At 39.0% G+C, this 21,402-nt stretch overlaps 2 protein-coding genes across 2 annotated transcripts; both read right to left on the bottom strand.

Annotated features, from left to right (window-relative positions):
* Window positions 1–424: 424 nt before the first annotated feature.
* OR4D6 (olfactory receptor family 4 subfamily D member 6) lies at window positions 425–1,369 on the bottom strand. The gene has a single exon (XM_019754011.3). It carries the CDS (start codon window positions 1,367–1,369, stop codon window positions 425–427), a length of 945 nt encoding a protein of 314 aa, XP_019609570.1.
* Window positions 1,370–10,621: 9,252 nt separating this feature from the next.
* On the bottom strand, window positions 10,622–11,578 carry OR5A1 (olfactory receptor family 5 subfamily A member 1). Its single transcript, XM_019754012.3, has one exon. It carries the CDS (start codon window positions 11,576–11,578, stop codon window positions 10,622–10,624), a length of 957 nt encoding a protein of 318 aa, XP_019609571.2.
* Window positions 11,579–21,402: the final 9,824 nt, after the last annotated feature.

The following is a 21,402-nucleotide window of genomic DNA, read 5'->3' as shown; positions in this document are numbered from 1 at the left end:
GTAGATAATAGGGAATATTGATTGAATGCCTGATTAATGCCAGGAGTGGTGCTAACCATTGCAACTGTCCTCCTCTCAACATTTATCATTTTCATGACAACCTTGTGAGTAGACAATTTTATTTCCATATTCAGCTGGTGAATGTGAGGTAAAAATGTTGGCTTGAGAGTCACAGATTACACCAAAATAGCATTTAGGTTATTGATTTCCATCTTATACCCTCTAGTTCTCCCAGTCCACAAGCCTACAGTTCCTGTTGTTTCATCTCATCTCTTCCTTTTGTTCTTATAGTCCTTCTGATAGAGTTGAATGGCTATGAGGATGCATAGAAATGCCTGGAGAAAGAGCGAGCTGTCTCTTACCTGTAAGCTAGCAGTCTGAGAATACCAAATCAGAGTTAGATTTGCAGTCTCAATCAGACTGCTCACCCTAGTTTACTGCTCTCAGAAGGTCTAAGTCTCCTCTTCAGCCTCTTCATGGCTGACTTCACCTCCTGGTTTCTCAGGGTGTAGATCATGGAGTTCAGCATGGGAGTGACGACTGTATTATTGATGGACACAGCTGTGTCCATTGGCAGTGTAGTGAAGGGCCGGCAGTAGATGTAAACAGAAGGTACAAAGTGAAGTGTCACCACCAGGATGTGCGAGGTGCAGGTGGAGATGGCCTTTTTCCGACCCTCCCCAGGGTGAGATCTCAGCATTACCAGAATGACAGTATAGGACCCCAGGAGCAGGAGGAACCACAGCAGGGTCACCAGCCCATTGTTTGAGATCATGAGAAGCTCCAGAGCAGAGGTGTCAGTGCAGGCCAGTTTAACCACCTGGGGCACATCACAGTAGAAGGCATCCAGGATGTTGGGGCCACAGAATGGGAGTGGAAGTATCAGAATTATCTGGACAATTGAGTGCAAACCACCACCTACCCAGGAAGCCACCACCAAGGAGACCCACACCTCTCTCCTCATAATGGTCACATAATGTAAGGGCTTGGTGATTGCAAGATATCTGTCATAGGCCATCACAGAGAGGAAAAAAATATCCGCCCCACCAACAAAGTGAAAGAAGAAGATCTGTGCCATGCAGCCATTGTAAGAGATGGTTTTCCACTTTGACAAAAGATCTACCAGGAACTTGGGAACGGTGACAGATGAAAAAACAACGTCCAGGACTGATTTATTCCTTAGGAGAAAGTACATGGGAATGTGGAGGTGCGACTCACAGGTGATGGTCACCACAATGAGGGCATTGCCCAGCACAGTTGTTACATACACAGCAAGGAAAAACACAAACAAGAAACACTCGAGCTCTCGGAAGTGAGTAAGTTCCAGGAAGACAAATTCCTTCACGTTGGTGTGGTTGCTCTCGCCCATCACCCTCTTCCAGGTCTGCCTTGGGAGGAGACATGTTAGGATTAGGGGTTGGTGTCGTGGGGTGACAACATCATTTATCATATATTGTTATAAGGCTCTTTCAAGTATCCAAATGATCATGACTAGTCAGAAAAATGGTCTGGATATTCTTGATGATTCTTCCTTCCTACTGTAAATACCCTGGGTTCACAAGAAGAACCATCACATTCCTATGTGCTTACTCTCACCAGAAGGAGATGGGAGGATTATGGTCTTTGACTCTGGCTTATCTTACGTTCTGTAAGAGCAACTTCCTCATATGTATGCAAAGCTTTTCTACTTTACCAAAGGTTTTCACTTGCAACATCTCATCTTGATTTTGATTCTTCTGATGTCTCTGTGGAATCTATAGAATGGTTATGATTATCTCCATTCTATAGGGGGGAAACTGAAGCTTTGAGCAGTTAAAAATGTGCAGTTTGCTCACATTGCATAATTGCAAAATTGGTAAGTGGCAAATTAAGGATTTTAACCCAAATAATTTTTCTGACTTGACGTACTCCCTCCTTGACCAAATTTTTGTTAGACTCCTCTGAATCCTCTTCTCAATGAGGCCTCAATGTTGGCCTTCTATGTCTTTCATTGCTGAACCAAGTTTTAGCACGATTCTTGATAAATCACCTTGGCAAGAAGCCCCTACTCTTGCTATCTGATCAAATCCCCCACCCTTGATCTCTGACTCCTTGTATCTAAGTTCTTGGCTTGTCTTTAGCAAGAATCTCCTTATCTTTGGTGTCTCCTCTTAGATTCCATCCACTGACACCCTCACTCTATTAATTGGCTATAAACCCCACTTGTTCTTGTTGTATTTTAATTTGAGATTAATCCCTCTCCTCTATTGCAATAGTCTTGACCCCTATTGCAATAGTCTTGAATAAAATCTGTCTTGTCATTTTAGACAAGAGTCCGGTGAATAATTTTTTTAAACAATCTCTAGAGGTTTTTCCACTGTACTACTCTGCCATAACAGAGAGCCTAGGGCTTACTTTGGTTTGTCAGAATTACAGTCGGTAGAAAAGGCTTAAACAGTTAATTAAGTAGCCTGACGACTTAATCCTCATCTCCTCGTCTAAAGGAATAGAAGAATCAGTCCCTCATAAGTACTCCCCCCTGCTCTCTGAGACATGTGGACCTCTCTTGGGCCCACAGTGTTCTTGGTAGAGTGTAGAGCTTCAATAATTGTTCAGAGTAAATGAAAGTAACAGAGACTAAAGCTTCAGGACCTCAGAGGTGACTTAACCCAACCCTCCTCACTTTAGGGGTGATCAGAGAAGGATGTTTATTTTTCCATAATCAGTCTATGAATTCGTGAAAGATGAAAATTTTTTTTTCAAGTACTTTTGTGTTTTTGTTTTTTGTTTTGTTTGTCATGAGAACACTTAAAACCTACACTTTAAACAAATTTCAGGAATACAATATTGTCAACCATAGTCACATTGTTGTACATTAAATTCCAGGATTTATTTATCCTGTGTAACTGAAATTTTGTGCCCCTTGACCAACATCTTCCCATTTGCCCTCCTCCCAGCCCTGGTAATCACCATTCTACACTCTGCTTTTGCGAGTGGAGGACATTATGCCTGGTGAAATAAGGCAGATGCAGTAAGAAAAATACTGCAGGATTTCACTTGTATGAGGAATCTAAAATAGTTGAACTCATAGAAAGATAAAGAATTTTAACCAGGTTTGTTGACTCAAATTCCAGGGGTTTAGTTTTTTTTGTTTTGGTTTGTTGTTTTTTACAATTTCTATATTATAGTGGATTAAATTTTTTTTTGTTTGTTTGTTTGTTTTTTAAGTTTATTGGGGTGACAATTGTTAGTAAATTTACATAGATTTCAGGTGTACAATTCTGTATTACATCATCTATAAATCACATTGTGTGTTTCAAATCAGGTATCTATCAATCAGAGGACAAAACTCTTTTCAGTAAGAATATTTGTATGTCCAAAGACTCTCATATCCCAGACAGTTTTTTAAAATTTGAATAATTGAGGTGACCAAAATCCATTTCAACAATAGAAAGTAAGCAGACAGTCTTGGTATTTGAAGCAATGGAATTATATCTGAAGAAAATAGGATAAGAAAGAATTGAGTAGAATAGATGCAAAATGAACAAAACACTTTTTCTGAAATAAAAGCATAATAAAGCACCCTGCAAACAATAGCCTATTTCTTGCTGTCTCTTTTTCCAGTTTTGCTACAGTTGGGTATATTTTATGGTTTAAATTGAAGGGTTAGGACATACAGAAAGCCTCTTAACTAAAAATCTTCTCTGTTGATTTTCCTGGGTCCCTGATGTTTTCACTAGTAAAACCATTTAATTCCTATGGAAAAGTGAATTTCATCTTAAGGGTTCTTTGAATATGATCTGATAGGAATCCTACTTTAATATCCCAGCATTCAGTGACGTATTACCTAGAACTGAAACTCTGGAGTTTTTTATTGCCTCTGAGCAATTGGCAGAAAGCTATGTAAATACTATATTTGGAATTATGTTATCGTCTTTTATTAAGGCTGTCTACAAAGAAGAGCCCACCTTAGGGTTGTATTAATGGTCAGATCTATTCAGTTTCCCCCATTTGAGACCCCCAAGGGAAACATTTGTCCTAGACCCAAATGTAAGGGACAGCTCCCCTGGTAAACCAGTAAGATTCTTCCTCTTGGAAAATGAAGGCTGTGTATTGAGCCATTTGTCTTTGTTTGTCTTCCACACACTGAAAAAAATATATGTAGCTTAACTTCCTACTCCATATTAACAGTTTCTTACCTGCTTTTATTGCTTTATTGTATGTGTTTTGTTGTTGTTGCTGTTAAGATCTCCTTAATCCTTTGTGGAATGTGGTGGGTAAATACATTGGTTACTAAGGTCGTCATAGGTGTATGGCAATTAGGCAGGTTGAAAACAAGCACTGGTCATGAAGGCTATATTGGAACTGGGCACCAACCAGGAGAGAATAGCAGTCTTGGAAGACAAGGGTTGGAAAGGGAATATGATAACTAGGGGTAAATGGATGGCATTGAGAGTTAGTCTTATAGAACTTGCAGGAGGTGAGGGGTCACAAAAGTCATTTATTGCCCTCTTCAGTTTGCCTAGTTGGACCTTAATTACTATTTGAAATAATGCTATACTCCACATTTTTAAAATGCATTTTTGTGTGCATCTGTAAGTCCAGATATAGACCCACTGGGTGAAATCATATATTAATTTTCTAATATTAACTGATGATTAAGGTATTGTAAAGAAACAGCCTAATTCTAATAGTATTTGAATGTTTGATTTCTTTTTATAGACACTGTATCACACTATTAATCAAAGAAGTGCTAATTAAAATGACAATGAGATATCACTTGTCATCTGGAAGATTAGCCACTGTTGAAAAGATCCATTATCGACACAGATGTGGAGAAAGAGACACCTCCATATCTGGTTGGTAAGAATGTACACAGGGAGAAACTTTCTAGGGTAATTCTGGAAATATGTGTCAAACTTAGAATGTGCAAATCCTTTGACTTGGAAATTCTACTTTAGGAATTGATGCTAAAGAGTTAATAAACCAAATGCTCAGTGGCATAGAAAGCTCGTTACAGTACAGTTTAGAGGAAATTAGAATTTAAGTTAATGCATGATATATAAAATTGGTTTAATAGTCATGATACAATAGAAAAATTCAGTATTTGTAGCCATTCAAATTGATAATGTAGAGCTTTACTCTGAGGCATGGTAAGATTCCCTTTTAGTGACAGGTTGAAGCATGGACTGTATCATATAATGTTATTTTTGGAAAAAAATCTACAAGCCTAGAAGAAATCTGGAAAGGTGTCTATCTCAATAGTAGCAACCATTATCTGTGGATAATTGGATTTTGGCAATTTTCTTTAAAAATGAATCCTATTATATCCAATTTTAAAAATGATTTAAAATGGTTTCTGATTTTGAAAATCAGAAAAAACTCATACACATATTTACAACGTAAAGTGAAAGGTTTTCCCCATTCATTTGAACTCTGATAATATGCCTCTCATACTCTTCCTTTTCTGTGAAATTGTCTGAAGGATGGAGGCATTAAGGAAAGAGGTGTGTGAGGAAGACAGTTCTGATTATTCTTTTGGTATGTTGTGGTTCCATGAGGCTTTGGCTGGAGGCATCCAGTAGAGAGCCTGGGACTAGCCAAGTCAGGGGGGAGCTACCTACTGTTGACTTCCCTTTTGAATTAATATGACTCCCCTTGCTCTTCTGGTCAACCACCTGAGAAGGTTTTAGGCTGTCAGGCATAACGTCAGGTCAGGATCAAATGATGGCCTTTCTGTCTTGGAACCTCAGGGCTGCATTATGGAACCTAGAGGTAGCTTTCTCAAAAGAGCTCAGCCTTTGAATTCAGGTTCACATATTTTAAATTTTGGCTGTGTGACCCTGAGCAGCGTAACCGTTATGCACTTCTGAATCTTCTTCCACAGAATGGGGAGCATGATGCTTGCTTTGCAGTGGGGTTTACTTGAGCCAATCTACCACTTTTACTGCCTGTCGTTATGTGTCTATTTGTTTTTGCCTGTTCTTCCAAATGCAGACCCCTTGAGGGCAGAGACTTTAGTTTGTCACCACTGTGTCCCCAGCTCTTACGGGGCACACATCAGTTATTCAGTAATTCTTTCTGAAGAGATGAATGAGCAAATGTATGACCAGGGCTTGATATGCAGTGTTTACCCCATAAGCACTTGACGTCCTTCACCCCATCTCCAGCCTCATTCTGGACTTCCCCCTGTAACACCCTTATTAACTTTTGTTGCTGCATAAGTCAATTCAAGACAATTCATATGAGAGCACATGCAAAACTTCAAAGCATTATAAAGATGTAAGGTATTAATATCATCATAATGAGAATGTCATTTATATAATTGTTTCTCTCCCTGCTCCCAGCTAGCATTTAATGACTTTTTTTTAAAAAAGGGACTGTGCCAGTTACTTTCCTATGCATCATAGATGCTTGCTAAAAGTTTATGGAATGAGTTTTATTATCAAGAAAAAAAAATCACCTTCTATAATAACTTGAATGTGTTTTGAGAAACCTTATATTTTACATGAGAGGCAGGAGATTTTAATTAACCTAAGGCTTTTAGTTGTAAATGACATATGTATCAAGAATTGCACATGGATAATTTACCTTTCAGGGACTGACGACTGAACACTATAGAAATTATAAAATTATACTTATATGTGAGCTAAGCTAAAGTTGCCAGCAATTGTGTCTTCAGGATGCTCTCACCTACCTTTGAGTTAGAAAGGTGAGCCTGCTGGGTTCCTCACCTTCATGGCTCTGCTCTTCTTCACCTAAATACATGCACAGTCCTCAGTGCTTCCTTAGACACTGAGTTGGAAGTCTAACAATATAATAATCAGCATAGGGAATATTGTCAGGTATTTGTAGCAAATGTAACTTTTAAAGAAGATGGCAGTTACAGATGCAATGGGAGTTATTAAAAAGTTGCTAAGCAACCTATGTAAATATTGGGGTTTTCCCCATCTATCTTTCTGTTATTGCTTCCTAGCTTAATTCCACTCTGGTCTAAGAGCATACTTTGTATAATTTGTGAAGGAGTGTTTTATGGTCCAGAATGTGCACTGTCTGTTCTACGTGAGCTGGAGAAGAATGTGCATTCTACTGCCGATAAATAAAATGGTTTATAAACATCAAGTAGATCCAGCTGCTTGGTGTTGCTATGCAATTCAACTGCATCCTTACTGCTTTTCTGCCTATTGGATCTGTTAATTACTGATCCAGGGGTGTGAGTCTCCAACTATAATAGTGGGTTTGTCTGTTTCTCCTTCTTTTTCCCTCAGTTTTTGCCTTGCTTATTTTGACACTGTTGTTAAGTGCATACCCATTAAGGCTTGTTATGTATTCTCAGAGAAGTGACCCTTTTATCGTTATCATTATAAAGACCCTCTCTTTATCTCTGATAATGCTCTTTGTTCTGAAGTCTGCTTTATCTCAAATTAATATATCTACTCCAACTTTCTTTTGGTGTATCTTTCTCCATTGCATTGCTTTTCATCTTTCTGGGTCTTTATATTTAAGGGGTGTTTCTTGTTCTATAAGAATCATGTATTTTCTAAACATAAAGTTGGGTATTTTTAAAAAATCCACTTTGTAATCTCTCTCTTTTAATTGGTGTATTTAGACTATTTGCATCATCAGGTGGCTTAAAAAACCTTTTCACTGTAAATTATATCTCACTTTCAGTAAATCAAGGCATAATGATAGAACAAACCTGGTGTAACCACCACTTAGATCAACAAATGAAACATTCATAACACTTCAGAAGCCCCGGAGTGTTACACTCTTACCACCTCTGCTCAAGTGCAGCCAAACACAATCCTGGCTTTTATATTATCATTTGCTTGTTTTTATTATTTTAACACCTTATGCATCCATAAACAATATAGTTAATTTTCTCTTTTTTTTGAACTTTATATGTATTAAGTCATATTATAAGTATTGTTTTGTGTCCGGCATCTTTTGTTTAACAATATGCTTGTGGCATTAATCCAGGTTGTTGATTGTAGCATAATTTATTTACGCTTTTCGCTATATGCTACTCCATTGCATAATATAGCCCCATTATTCACCCACAGCTTTATGGACATTTAGATTGTTTATTATTTGGACATTTTATAAACAATGCATATGTGTTAGTCCAAGTCTTCCAAGAAGCAGACACTCATACAGGATTGAACATGCAAGGGTTTTAGTAAAGGAAATTGCTGTGACAGGAAATGGGGAAGGAGCCAGGGAAGATTGGGAGGGATGTAAGACCACAATGCAAGCCTGGTTCCTTGAAGGAGAGAGGGAAGGAAGATTTGGGTGGAAGCTGAATCTCGTTTTGGCCCTCTGTGTTGGCAGAAAGGGATGGTAAGAGGGTATAATGGTTTAATGTTGGGTGGGCTCTGGAGACTAAAAATAGTACTTATTTCTAGTTCTAACTCCCCTTTACTAGTTGCATGACTTTGGGTTACAATTATGCCAACAGGTTATTTTTGAGACACAGTGTCTTTTCTTCAATGAGGATGATATTGCCTATCTCATAGGGCTGTTGAGACTCCTGGTTCAGAGGATGTAGATAAAGTTTATACAATACAGTTATAGGCACAGAGCGAGGGCTCATTTAAAGGGGTATAGAAATAAGGATGGCCCTTCGGTATGGATGGGTTATATGTCATGGGACTCCATGTTGTCATATGCTAAATACAAAATGAATGAGTCCACTATGAGAGATATGCAAGTTCATGGGTAGGTGGTTTTAAAGGTGATATTGGGGATTTAGTCTTCTTGAGATTGAAATGTCCATCAAGGGGCTCTTTTTAATCATTCTTTTACTTTGTCCTTAAAAATTTAGTTTAGAGAGTAGCCTTGAGAAAGAACCTTTAAAGTTTAAGGGTAAGATTTCTTAGCACCATAAGTTATATTTTTTATTAGCTGAGTCGCCACCAGAAGAAAAGGAGTAGGGATATGCACTCTGAATGTTACTTTAGAAACAAATCAGAATGATTTATCATCAGGGATCTTTGATGTAATTGAAATCCTTGAACTGTTATGGTGAAAGGTGTAGAGATTACCTGAATTTAGAAGAAGGGATTCTTTCCTTGAGACACAAATTACAGAAACTACATAGGTGTAAATATTTCATTCCCACACCTATTTTGCAAAATAGATATGAAAATTAAATATCAATCAATTTTATATAAGTAGTATTTCCTTGGTAGATTTAGAGACTAAGGATGTGACAGCATAAGTGACTTCCATAAATTGTCAGAGTTGGCAAGTTTTGGATCTGGGATTAGAACCTGAGCATCTGACAAATATCCACCTTGCAGGCGATTGTGCTGATTAGTAAGTGTGAAGTGTCTGGCACAAGCTGCATGAGAACCTTAATTCCTTTATGTATATTGTGGGGTAGTGGTGGGAGGCATTTTGGGACTCGATCCTTCAATAAGATGATGACACTAAAACCAATAAAACAAGTAAGATTTTATTGATGTGTAAGGCCCAGAATGTTTTACACATGTTACTTCATTTAATTGGCTCTTACCAGTTTCAAATGTCTTAAAACTTGTGGCTAAGTTTGAGCTTGACTATTTGGGTAGCTAGTTTTGGTTTGACAGGTGTCTTGGCTGTGAAATCGTGTCAGGTGCTGAACAGGTAAAGGAATGACATGGTTGAAATCAAGGAAATACTAGTAGACCGCCGAGGTGATGAGATTGAGAAGAGTATTGGTGTGATACCACCGGACTCAAAGTTTCCAGGCCACTATATGCTGAGATAGAAATGTCCATGAAAGATAATGTCCTTCAGTATTTGCTTAGCAATTATTCAATAGCCATCATGGGAATACAGCAGAGTATCTTAGAGAGAGTGTTTAGTGGAATAAGCATCTGGTTTGGTAATCCACCTCAGCTATATACAGTGTACCTTTGTGGATTCTGCCAGATGCTGGTTGTAAGAGTAATGCACTTGTACATCTTCAGGGCTATTTGTTGTGGAACACGGAAGGCAGCATTTGGGCAGAGTGTGGGTCCTGGGGTCAGCAAGACCTGGGTCTGAATGGGAGTTCTGGTATACCTTACTTCTGGTATGACCTTGGCAAGTCACTGTTCCTTGCAAGGACCTTGTTTCCTCATTTGTAACATAGGGACAGTGCTATGTGCATCATAGCACTGCAATGAGTATTTATTCAATAGCTTTTGTGCCTGGTATATATTAAGCACCCAATATAATGTGGTTGTTGTAATATCAATTGTGAGAATAGGCTATGCTAGGGAGAGTTTTGTGTTGAAACAATCTCTTCCACCTTCTGTCTATCCATGGTGATGTCATTGACTATCCATGGTGATGTCATTGACTATCCATGGTGACATCATTGACTATCCATGGTGATGTCATTGACTATCCATGGTGACATCATTGACTATCCATGGTGGTGTCATTGACTGTCCATGATGGCATCATTCACTATCCATGGTGGCGTCATTGACTGTCCATGGTGGTGTCAGCAGACACATGACCATGAGGAATGATGAGAGGAATAAGGCAGGAGGAACCTGCATTTTCAAATATGCCCACAAAATGCCCCCTTGCTTAAGCCAGAGGTGGAGGTAGATACTATGGGTCACTTACATCTCAGGCAATTTGGAGAAATATGTTTTTCAACTGTGAACTAGAAAAATATTTTCTTCTTCCCCAACACCTTCCACAGGGTTTCTTTGATGTCTTTGTTCCTCAAACTGTAGATGAGAGGGTTCAGCATGGGGATCACCAGCGAGTAGAACACAGACACCACCTTGTCCCTGCCAAGCGAGTAGCTGGCGCTGGGTCGCAGGTACATGAAAAGGGCCGTCCCAAACAGCAGAGTCACCACCATCAGGTGCGAGGCACACGTGTTGAAGGCTTTCCTTCGCCCTTCCACTGAGCGGATCTTCCAGACAGCAGCCACTGTGTAACTGTAGGAGACAAGGATGAGGCAGAGTGATGTCCCCCCAACAGTGACCACTGTCAGGAAATTCACTACTTGACTGATGAAGGTGTCAGAGCAAGAAAGTGCCAGGACTGGTGGGAGGTCACAGAAGAAATGGTTGATGATGTTGGGTCCACAGAAGTGGAGCCGGAATATAGAGCTGGCCTGGATCAGGGAGCTCAGGAAGCCACCAACATAGGCCCCAACCACCAAGCATGTGCGGAGGCCCGGGGACATGATGGCCGTGTACAGCAGGGGCAGGGAGATGGCTACATATCGGTCGTATGCCATAGCAGCCAGGAGGAGGCACTCAGTCAGACCCAGGCCGACAAAGAAAAAGAACTGAGCAGCACATCCCAAGAAGGATATGGTCTTTTGCTCCCGGAAGAAGTCAGAGAGCATCTTGGGAGCCACTGTGGAAGAGTAGCAGACGTCAATGAAGGACAGGTTGCTGAGGAAGAAGTACATGGGTGTGTGCAGTCGGGCGTCACCTCTGATCAGAAAGATGAGGGCCAGGTTCCAGGCCAGGGTCACAAGATAAATGCCCAGGAAAGTGACAAAGAGGACGTCCTGGAGCTCTGGATGGTCTGCAAATCCCAGAAGGATGAACATGGTCACTGACGAGCTGTTCCAAGCCTTAGTGGTGGACATGTTGCCCATGGTCCGCAAGGACAAGATGTAGACCCGAGGCAATAACGATAATCTACATTACGACCACGGCAACAAATAATGACAAAATACATAAGCAGGAGGGCAGAGTATTACAGAGAGTTACAACTTTATGCAGATTCTGTGTCTTTATCTCAGAAGGCAATTGTAGTCATCGTCTTACATGCTTTTTAACATAGTGCAGGTGGTCCGTATGAGCTCAGACTTTAGGTTCAGACTCCCTATGATCAACTCCTACTCCACCACTTAGCAGCTGTGTCACTTTGGATGAGATATTTAACATCTCTAGGCTTTAATTTCCTTATCTTTAAAAGGGGTAACATGACCTACTTCACATATTTGGTTTAAGAATTAAATAAGGCATAGTGGGTAATGTACCTGACTCATAGTAAGTCCTCAACGAAAGTTATTGTTAGGGCAGTTTTGAGTGTCCAAAATGTGTTGTGTCATGCCCTGAAATATCCATTCGTCTTAACTTTATTCAAATTTTAGTAATGGAATGGAGAAACTGATGGAAGGACCAGGTTCAGCTCTGTAGTTGTGAAACAATCAATCGGACATTTATGACGTTTTTAATACAAAGGATTAGACCAGATGTGTATAGAAATGCTCTTAATTGTCAAATGTTAGATCTGAATATGCTAATGTAGTTCAGTTTCAAATTTGTCTTCAGTATGAAGTCTCTTAACTATTTAATTGTTAACAATGTTGGTTGCAGATTTAGGTTGCCTGGATTTAACTCCCAACTTTACCACTTAGTAGATGTGTGACCTTGGGCAGGTCACTTGAACTCTCTGTGACTCTGTAAAATTCAAGATAATAATAGCACTCACTGTTATTAGTATCTATCTATATCTATCTATCTATCTGTCTATCTATCTGTCTATCTATCATCTATTTATCATCTATCTTCTATCTAATCTCTTTTAGGACATGCCAGGCCCATAGTAAGTGTTATATGTGTTTGTTGTTGCCGTTGTTGTTTAAAACCTTAAATTACAAAGTTTCCTCAATCAAATTCTAAGAATTTTCCATGTGCAAAGTATCTTTCAAGATCAGGAACTTGACTCCATCCCATTCATATCTGTAAGAATTCCCATCACCCCCTCACACATCCATATTGTCTCAAGGCACACCAGGTAGAAGAGAACTCCTGCTGTCAGCAGGTCTCTGAAGCTGGGGTCCTACCCTTGCAGAATGTACTAGGAAAAGTGTGGTCAGAGGGCTTGGTGGCTCATGGTGAATGACGCTTAATGGTTTGGATTATATCTTGATCCTTCTTCAGGTCTTCGTCTAAATAATTTGAAAATCAACAAAATTACCTTAACTGTCTTTTAAACTATATCCTCAGCCTAATCTGTCTGCCTCTTAAAATGTAGTGAATTTCACAAATTTGATTTTTCAAAGTGAAAATATTATTTTATGAATTTTAAAGCAATATGTGAGAACTGTAGAATAGTCTGATCTGTGAACAACCATGAAACAGTAAGCCTGAAAATCACCTGCACTTCCTCATCGATGCAAAAACAAAACAAAACAAAACAAAACAAAACCCAACAACATTGAACCTGGAAATCATGCCATTCTGTCTCCGGAAATAACAGCTGTTAACATTTTGGTGTATGCCTTTCATGTGCAAGTATATGTGTACGTGTCTTTGTATCATAGTCCACAGACCCTCTATAATTTACGTATTATAGAAATCATTCCATGTCAGTAACTTCATGATTCGGAAAGTAACACTTTCTCTATTTGCTCTGAACTTTTCTTGCTCCATTTAGGAGAGGCACTTTACTTTAATATCCCTAGTTTATCATAAATCAATCCGTATCTACTCACTGCCAGCCAAGGTCTCATTGACTTTCTTCTGTTTGTTTTTTTTTCAAGATGTAACTGCTTCTCAATTTAGTCTTTTTCTTGTATTTCTTTTTTATATTATGCTATAACTCTTGATTTGGGCACACGTTTTGGTTTTTATATATAACCAATTTGTTCTTAACATTAAAAGTGCCAAACTCAGGATTGCCAGCCTGTTTATTACCATATCTTCTATCTCCTTAAAGGTGGCTACCATCTCCCCTTAATAATATAATACGCTGTCTAGTTTTTTGTTTTGTTTTTTACATCTACTTAAGAGGTTCTACTCCTGTTTGTGAAAGGGATGTAGACTTCCCAGAAACAGGAGAGGGTTCTTACCCCTTGAAGAAAGAAAGGGACCTGCAGCAAAGTTTGCCACAGTCCAGTACAGATGGGGAGCCACATGGAGAAACTGGAAGCTGAACAAAGCAGCTTGCTGGAGCCCTCGCTCATTCTGTATAGGGTCAAACATTTAGCAAGGCAGGGAGGTACCTGAGGTCCATGATGTGATTCAGGGTCATCTGGGGCACCTATTCAGGTTATCAGAAGGGGATGGGGTAAGGTGGGGCTTATGATCCTGAGTAAGCTTCAGGACAAGTCTGCTTCGAATCCTGACTCTTGTCACTGGCCAGATGTAGGATGTTGGGCAACTCATTTAAAGCCTTTCTGAGTCTCAATTTCTCTATTTGTAAAATGGGGACAACAGTGACTACTTACCAGAGTTGTTTGAAGATCACTTAAGATAACGTGTGAAAGTCCTGGGTCTTGAGATAGGATGTTTGCTTAATACCTTGGGACTGTGACTGCTATCTGTAGGAAATATTCCTTAAAAAATTATTTATGGAACCAAGCCTTTAAAAAAAACCAAAAACCAAAAACCTTCCTCCTGAAAAAGAAGAATTAATATAGTTAAAATGACGATACTGCCTAAGGCAATATACATATTCAACGCAATCCCTATCAAACTACCAACGACGTTTTTCACAGAAATAGAACATATAATCCTAAAATTTATATGGGACCATAAAAGACCCCGGATAGCCTCAGCAATCTTGAGAAATAAGAACAAAGTGGGAGGTATAATGATACCTGACATCAAATTATCCTATAGTAATCAAAACAGCATGGTACTGGCATAAAAATAGACACATAGATCAATGGAACAGAATAAAGAGTCCAGAAATAAATCCATGCCTATATGGCCATTTAATCTACGACAATGGAAGCAAGAATGTACGGTGGGGTAAAGACAGTCTATTCAATAAATGGTGCTGGGAAACCTGGCCAGACACATGCAAAAAAATGAAGCTGGACCACCTTCTTACACCATATAGAAGAATAAATTCAAAATGGCTTAAAGACTTAAATGGAAGATCTGAAACCATAAAATTCCTAGAAGAAAAGATAGGTAGAAACTTCACAGACATTACTCGGAATAAGATTTTTACTGATATATCCCCTCGCGCGAAGGAAGTAAGAGAAAAAATAAACATGTGGGATTACATCAAACTAAAAAGTTTTTTCACAGCAAGGGAAACCATCAATAAAACAAAAAGAGATCCTACTGAATGGGAAAAGATATTTGCCAATGATATATCTGATAAGGGGTTAATATCACAAATTTATAAAAAACTCACTCAACTCATCTCCAAAAAAACAAACAACCCAATTAAAAAATGGGCAGAGGACATGAAGAGACATTTTTCTAAAAAGGACATACAGCTGGCAAACAGACATATGAAGAAATGCTCAACCTCACTAACCATCAGAGAAATGTAAATAAAAACCACAATGAGATACCACCTCACCCCAGTCAAAATGGCTATCATCAATAAATCAACAAACAACAAGTGCTGGCACGGATGTGGAGAAAAGGGAACGCTTGTGCACTGTTGGTGGGATTGCAGATTGGTGCAGCCACTATGGAAAATAGTATGGAGGTATCTCAAAAATCTGAAAATGGAACTATCTTATGATCCAGCAATTCCACTCCTAGTTATCTATCCAGAGAAATCCAAAATTCTAATTCAAAAATCTTTATGCACTCCTATGTTTATTGCAGTGCTATACACAATAGCCAAGACATGGAAACAACCGAAATGCCCATCGGTAGATGACTGGATTAAGAAACTGTGGTACATTTATTCAATGGAGTATTATGCAGCCATAAAGAAGGAAGAAATCTTACCATTTGCAACAACATGGATGGACCTAGAGAACATTATGTTAAATGAAATAAGTCAGACAAAGAAAGACAAATACCATATGATCTCACTTATATGTGGAATCTAAAGAAAAGAATAAGTGAATGAACTAATCAGAAACAGTTTTGGAGACATAGAGGAAAAACTGAGGGTTGCTAGATGGGAGGGGGGTTGGGGATAAGGGGGAAGGTGAGGGGATTAGAAAACAGTCAGTAACCACAAGATGGCCACGGGGTTTTGAAAATTAATTTGGGGAATGTAATCAATAATGTAGTAAAGATTTTGTAGGGTATCTGATGGACACTTGTCCCATTTGGGAGACCACCTCAGGGATGATGTAGATGCCTGATCACTGCACTGTACACCTGAAGCTGAACAATAATGAATGTCAACTATAATTTTATATATATATATATATATATATATATATATATATATATATATATACACACACACACACACACACACACACACATATATGTATATATATGTATACATATGTATGTATATACTTACAAGAAGCGGAGTACAGCATTAGGAATAGAGACAGTGGAAATGTAATGGCTCTGTGTGATGTCAGAGGGATAGTGGATGGGGGAGAGGGCTTCACACAGTGTGAGGGATATAAATGATAAACGTCTAAGTATTACTTTGTCTTGTGCACCTGAAACTAATAAAAAAAAAAAAAGCCTTCCTCCTTATGTCATCGGTTGAAGTGTGCTTATCTTAGAGAATCAGGAGTTCACTGATGTACATGTAGGTTTGTAAGAATTGTTCAAGAGTAAGGTTGAAGAATTAATCTCAGGGTTGATGTGTCAACCAAAAGTCTGCCTTGAATGTTACCATTAGAATGGGGAGCTTTCACATTTGAAGATAAAATTTCCCCACCCCCAGAAGCACAAAGTGAAGCTGGACAAATTGAAATAAGAGGAAAACACATCTAGGGTTTTATTCCCACATATGGATGCCCTGCATCTTATTCTAGAACGTTAACTGGAAGGTATCTTAAGGATTGTTTGAACCACTTTATGTCACTGAACTCTGCTCAGGAAGACGTGCTTCTTCCCTTGAGAGAGAAAGGAAATCGCATTCACTCTGGCAGCAAACTCGGGGAAGCTCAGCTTGGTCTGAGTCTGGACGCCCTACGATCCTATGATGGAGTTACAACCAATACCAGGTCTGTCTTACAGAGCTGAAGAAGGAGAGTTTGAGAGGCTCACTGACTGGATTCATAGATGCTGGAGATGCATCTTTGTGAATAACACTAGCCTTCAAGACCACGGTGAAGATATAATAATACAGTCAAATTAAGCATCTAGCACAGTACCTTGCACATAGAAGACAGGAGTTGATGGGAACCTGTAGAGTTGATTTATGACTCCGTTCATCTTCTATAAAATATCTGCAAGACAGTGTTGAGTTTTATAATCAAGTCTGTCTAGTGTGAGCTTAACAGACTCAGTTGGAGAGGGAAGAAAAAAAAAAAAGGAATAATGGCAGGAGAACCTTAGTGAAACTGTGGAGTTGGTGTGGGTTGCCTGTGAGTCTCCATCATTCTTGACGCCTTCTCCTCTCACCCTTGCAGGAGCCCATTGCCCTCAAGGTCTTCTTCTTCCAGTTCTGTCTTTCATCTGAATGTACAAATGATTGATGGAACTGAAAGAGTCCCTCTTGATGTAAGGTGACAATTCAAAAGACACCAAGGCTTTAATCCAAGAATTAAGATTCAGATGGTACAATTCAAGCCATCAATTGGAAAAGAGCAGGGTTTTAGAAGGTAGAGTTCTCTGCAGTGTTTGGGAAGTCTGCTAGGTAAAGTCTGCCTCGATTACAGCTCTTCCAAATTGCATTTCAGATTACTTACTGTGAGTCAGGGCTGTGTTCAAGGGCATAGCAATTCCTTCAGAAATTTCATTCCCTCTTAATTCTCTTCCTCATCGCAACAACTCAAGCATCGCCCAGGAAGCCCATCAAAGCAGCAGTAAGGGAAGCTTGGGGCTAAATTTGGGGAAACACAAATAGAATAGAAAGGTACATGGAGAAAAATTGAAATCCAAAGTACTCCTTAGTCATTGTAGATCCAGGGTGCTCTATAAAGTGCGATTAATATGGCCATGAAGACACCAAGTAAAAGATGAATGAGTGCTCACCCTCTCTCCCTCTTGCTCTGTCTGTCCTTGAGTTCTGCTTAGGAGGGAAGGCGTGTAATCACGCCTCAGTAACTGCTGCCAATCCCCAAAGTGCTAATGAGTTTTGAGAGCAAACTTGAGGCTGCTTTGTTCATCAAAGATAAAAATATCCACTCGGTGCATAAAATGTGTGTTTGTGGACAGAAAAGTGGAGGGAAAGCTATACAGAGAAGAGGGAGGATGTAATTTTTAAGTAGCTCTTCTGGGACCCACTAATATCTGCACTGGGGTCATTTTGGAAGTGTTTGAAAGCTGGGGTTGGGGGTAAATTCGAGAGAGGTTTTTTTTTTCTTTCTCCTTAGAGATGTCTTATTACTTTTGCCCTTGAGGGTCTCTTTTGAAAGAGAAAGGGATGACCTCACAGATGTGTAGTTAATTGTTAATTGATCTCAGGGGTGGTATGGAGAACACATACTTATGTAAATACTCTGAACACAATGCTTATTAAATGCCATCCCAATGGCCAGCTCGTCTCATCCCCCAAGAGCAAGCAAGTTCTCTTCTGGTAGTACATGATGAACAAACTCAGGATAGCAATGGAACACACAGGACAAGATCGGCACCTACTCTGCAGAAGGAGCAAGATTGCATACATACTGACTCCTCCATAAAACCTCTCTGGCCTGAAGGCTGTTAAAAGGATGGGAACGCAATCTTAGGGAGTTCCTACTATGTGCGAAACACTGTGCTGGGTGCTTTATGTGTGTTAACTCACTAAGTTCTTTAAACCATTCCCCACCACCTCAGAAGAAGAAACTGAAATCCAAAGAAGCTAAATAACTTGCTCAAAATTATGCAGCTAGTAAGAGATTGATCCAATATTTGAACCCATGACTATGTGACACCAAACTCTGCATGTGAATGTAAGGTACATGCATTTATTTTGGAACTCAATTGCCCATCAATGTGTCGCTATGGTCAATCACAACCCTCAATTCATGAACTCATTCTCTTTTTCCAGAAACCTACTACCTTTGTCCAGGAGAGAAACATTAGATAGCGTGTGTTCCCCCGTAAATTATTTGTTAACTTAGTCTGATATAGCATGACATAGCATAAAGATGTAGGACTTTTATTCTATGGAGGGCCACATAAAAATAACATAGTAATTTTGGGCCAGACATTCAACAGAAAGGAAGCTACTAATTCATATGTTTGGAGATGGAGGGAGAAAAATATAATAAAAGTTTTGATTCACTTGTTTCTCAAACTGAGAATATTTGATGAGAATTCCAACAGGGACATTTGAGTAGGCACAAATGCAACTGATAATCTTGAACCCCAAACGACTCTGTGCCTTCCGAGCCATGAGAACGGTCCTCTTAACCTGTCTGAAGAGACTAGCCTTTCCTTGCTCAATGACTATTTCTTAATCTCATGTAAAGACCCACCCACCATCCTTCATTGCTGCCAATTTAGACTCAATTAGCAGGATACTTAAGGAGGACAAATGCAAAGTATGACCTTTAAGAAGAGAAATTATTCCTCCCAAGCGTGAAAGATATTGGTGAATTATTTGGGAAAAAGTCCTGGGAGAATATCTTTAGAATGGATGCTAACAGTGTTAGCAAGAAAATAGACTATAACATTAGATTGAGTGAAATTTATTGATATACTCTGGATTTTGGATTTCTTTTCTCAAATTGCATCCCTGTTTATTAGATTAAACCGAAGCCTGCATTCAATAGGTTGGAATGACATATCTTCCCTGGCTAAATTCAGAGGAAAGAATTCAAAGTCTTAGGGAAATAGGAATGTTAAAGTAGGTTTATCATGTGTGATCTGCATATCCCCTTCCCAGCCATGTTTACCTAGAGGGCTAAGAGGGAAGTCCCTTCACCAAGGCATTAAGGAACAACTGAGCGAGGGGAGAACCAGCATCTCTGAAAAGCGGCATGGTAGGGTGACTGAGAGATGCCGTCATTGAGAAGATGTCTGCATTTCATTGTGAAGGCAGGCGGCAGTGCTGACCCTCCAGAGATTAGGTGGGCAAAATTAATGTAGGGGGCAGCAGGATGTATAGCATCTGAGTCCGGCTTTGTACACCTGTCACAAGGCATTTGTGAGTCACTCATGTTGGTGTGTGTGTAAGCAGTCCATTCCTTTTTGTCGCCGAGTAGCATGGCATGGATATAACACAGTTTGTTTTATCATTCTACAACTGAGGGATATTTGGGGTATTTTGTTTTGTTTTTGGTTTTTTTTCATTTATGGGCCACTTTTTTACTTTTTATTAATTAAACTTTTTATTATGAAAAAAAGTTGTAGATTTGTTTAAAATGGTACCAAGCATGTGAACTTGTGACTTACCTGTTCTCAATTACATCACCCTTATCTCAAGTCACCCTTTTCAATATGCTCAGTAAGTTGCCCATCATCCTGGTCTGGTTTCTTTCCCGGAATTGAACTGCATGCTAATACTGAGTTCAGGTATTTGAAGAGCACATGGTACAGTCCTTAGAGCATAGTGTACGTGTTTGAGGATGCTCAATTACTATTGCAGTACTGGATTCTCCTGTAGGTACAGTATTAGTCCTCAAAAGTCAGCTCTTAAAACTGACTCTACAATTTAGGCATTCTTCCACCAGGTGGCAGCACCATTCCATAGGGGCGGCTAAACTAATAGGCATCTGTGCAGATAATGGTTTGTTAATATACTTGTCTCAGTTGTAATCATGCTGTGTGGGTTCTCAGAGACTTTCTTAGTTAGCTCTTTGTTTCAGAGTGAAAAAAACAAACAAAAAAAACACAAAAACAAAACCCGGAGAGAACAAGAGCCTAATTTGCCACAGTAGAATAGGAATTAGTACTTGGGTTCTATGACTTCTAGCTTAGTACTTTTCTCTTGTATATATATTTAAAAGATCTCTAAAACTCTGAATGTAATTTTATCTTGTACCTTATTTTTGTTTGGAATGCCTGGTGAAAAGACTTTGGATCTATATCACGTTGACATTTTTATTCATCAGCAATGGAAGAAATACAAAGTGAGATAACTTTTCTAATTCCAATTTGAGAATTAAGATTGTATTTTACTGCTAAGCACTTCTGGGATTTTTCTCTGGGCTTTACTTGGAAACAATTAAAATAATCTCATTAAAATAGCTGCTAAAATGTTAAACAAACAAAAGTAAATCATATTTTCGGAGAAGCTAAACCATATTTCAGTGAATAAACTCTAAGTTGCATAGAATCCTAGAGAGATACATTTTGAATTGAATCTCAAAGAAATGTCTCCTAAACATTCTTAATTTCATATGGAGTTTATTTGCTTTTATGTGCTATTTGCTTTCATACGTATTGATGTTCACTTACACTACTGCTTTAAATTCTTAAATTTAATCATATTTGAAATTTGATATTTTAAAGTAAGGGTCTGAAGACTTTATGGTTATATCCAGGTGAATTTAATAAGGCAGCTTTTCCCCTCATTCTTTAATTTCTTATAGAATAACTTGACAAATACACCGATGGTCCCCACTCTACATTTTCTGTCCAATGCAGACATTGCTAAACTGTAATTTGCTCTTTATTGCTGAGCTTCTCAATCTTACTTTGTAGATAG

Source organism: Rhinolophus sinicus, chromosome 14 (assembly GCF_057876585.1).
Source record: "Rhinolophus sinicus isolate RSI-liver-muscle chromosome 14, RSI-T2T, whole genome shotgun sequence".
Lineage (NCBI taxonomy): Eukaryota > Metazoa > Chordata > Mammalia > Chiroptera > Rhinolophidae > Rhinolophus > Rhinolophus sinicus.
Note: the sequence above shows the minus strand (reverse complement) of the source record. Positions and strands in the feature narration are given on the sequence as shown.

What these genes read in the sequence shown, in the direction of transcription:
- OR5A1 (XM_019754012.3), bottom strand. Translation starts at nt 11,578, where the DNA reads ATGGGCAACATGTCCACCACTAAGGCTTGGAACAGCTCGTCAGTGACC.
- OR4D6 (XM_019754011.3), bottom strand. Translation starts at nt 1,369, where the DNA reads ATGGGCGAGAGCAACCACACCAACGTGAAGGAATTTGTCTTCCTGGAA.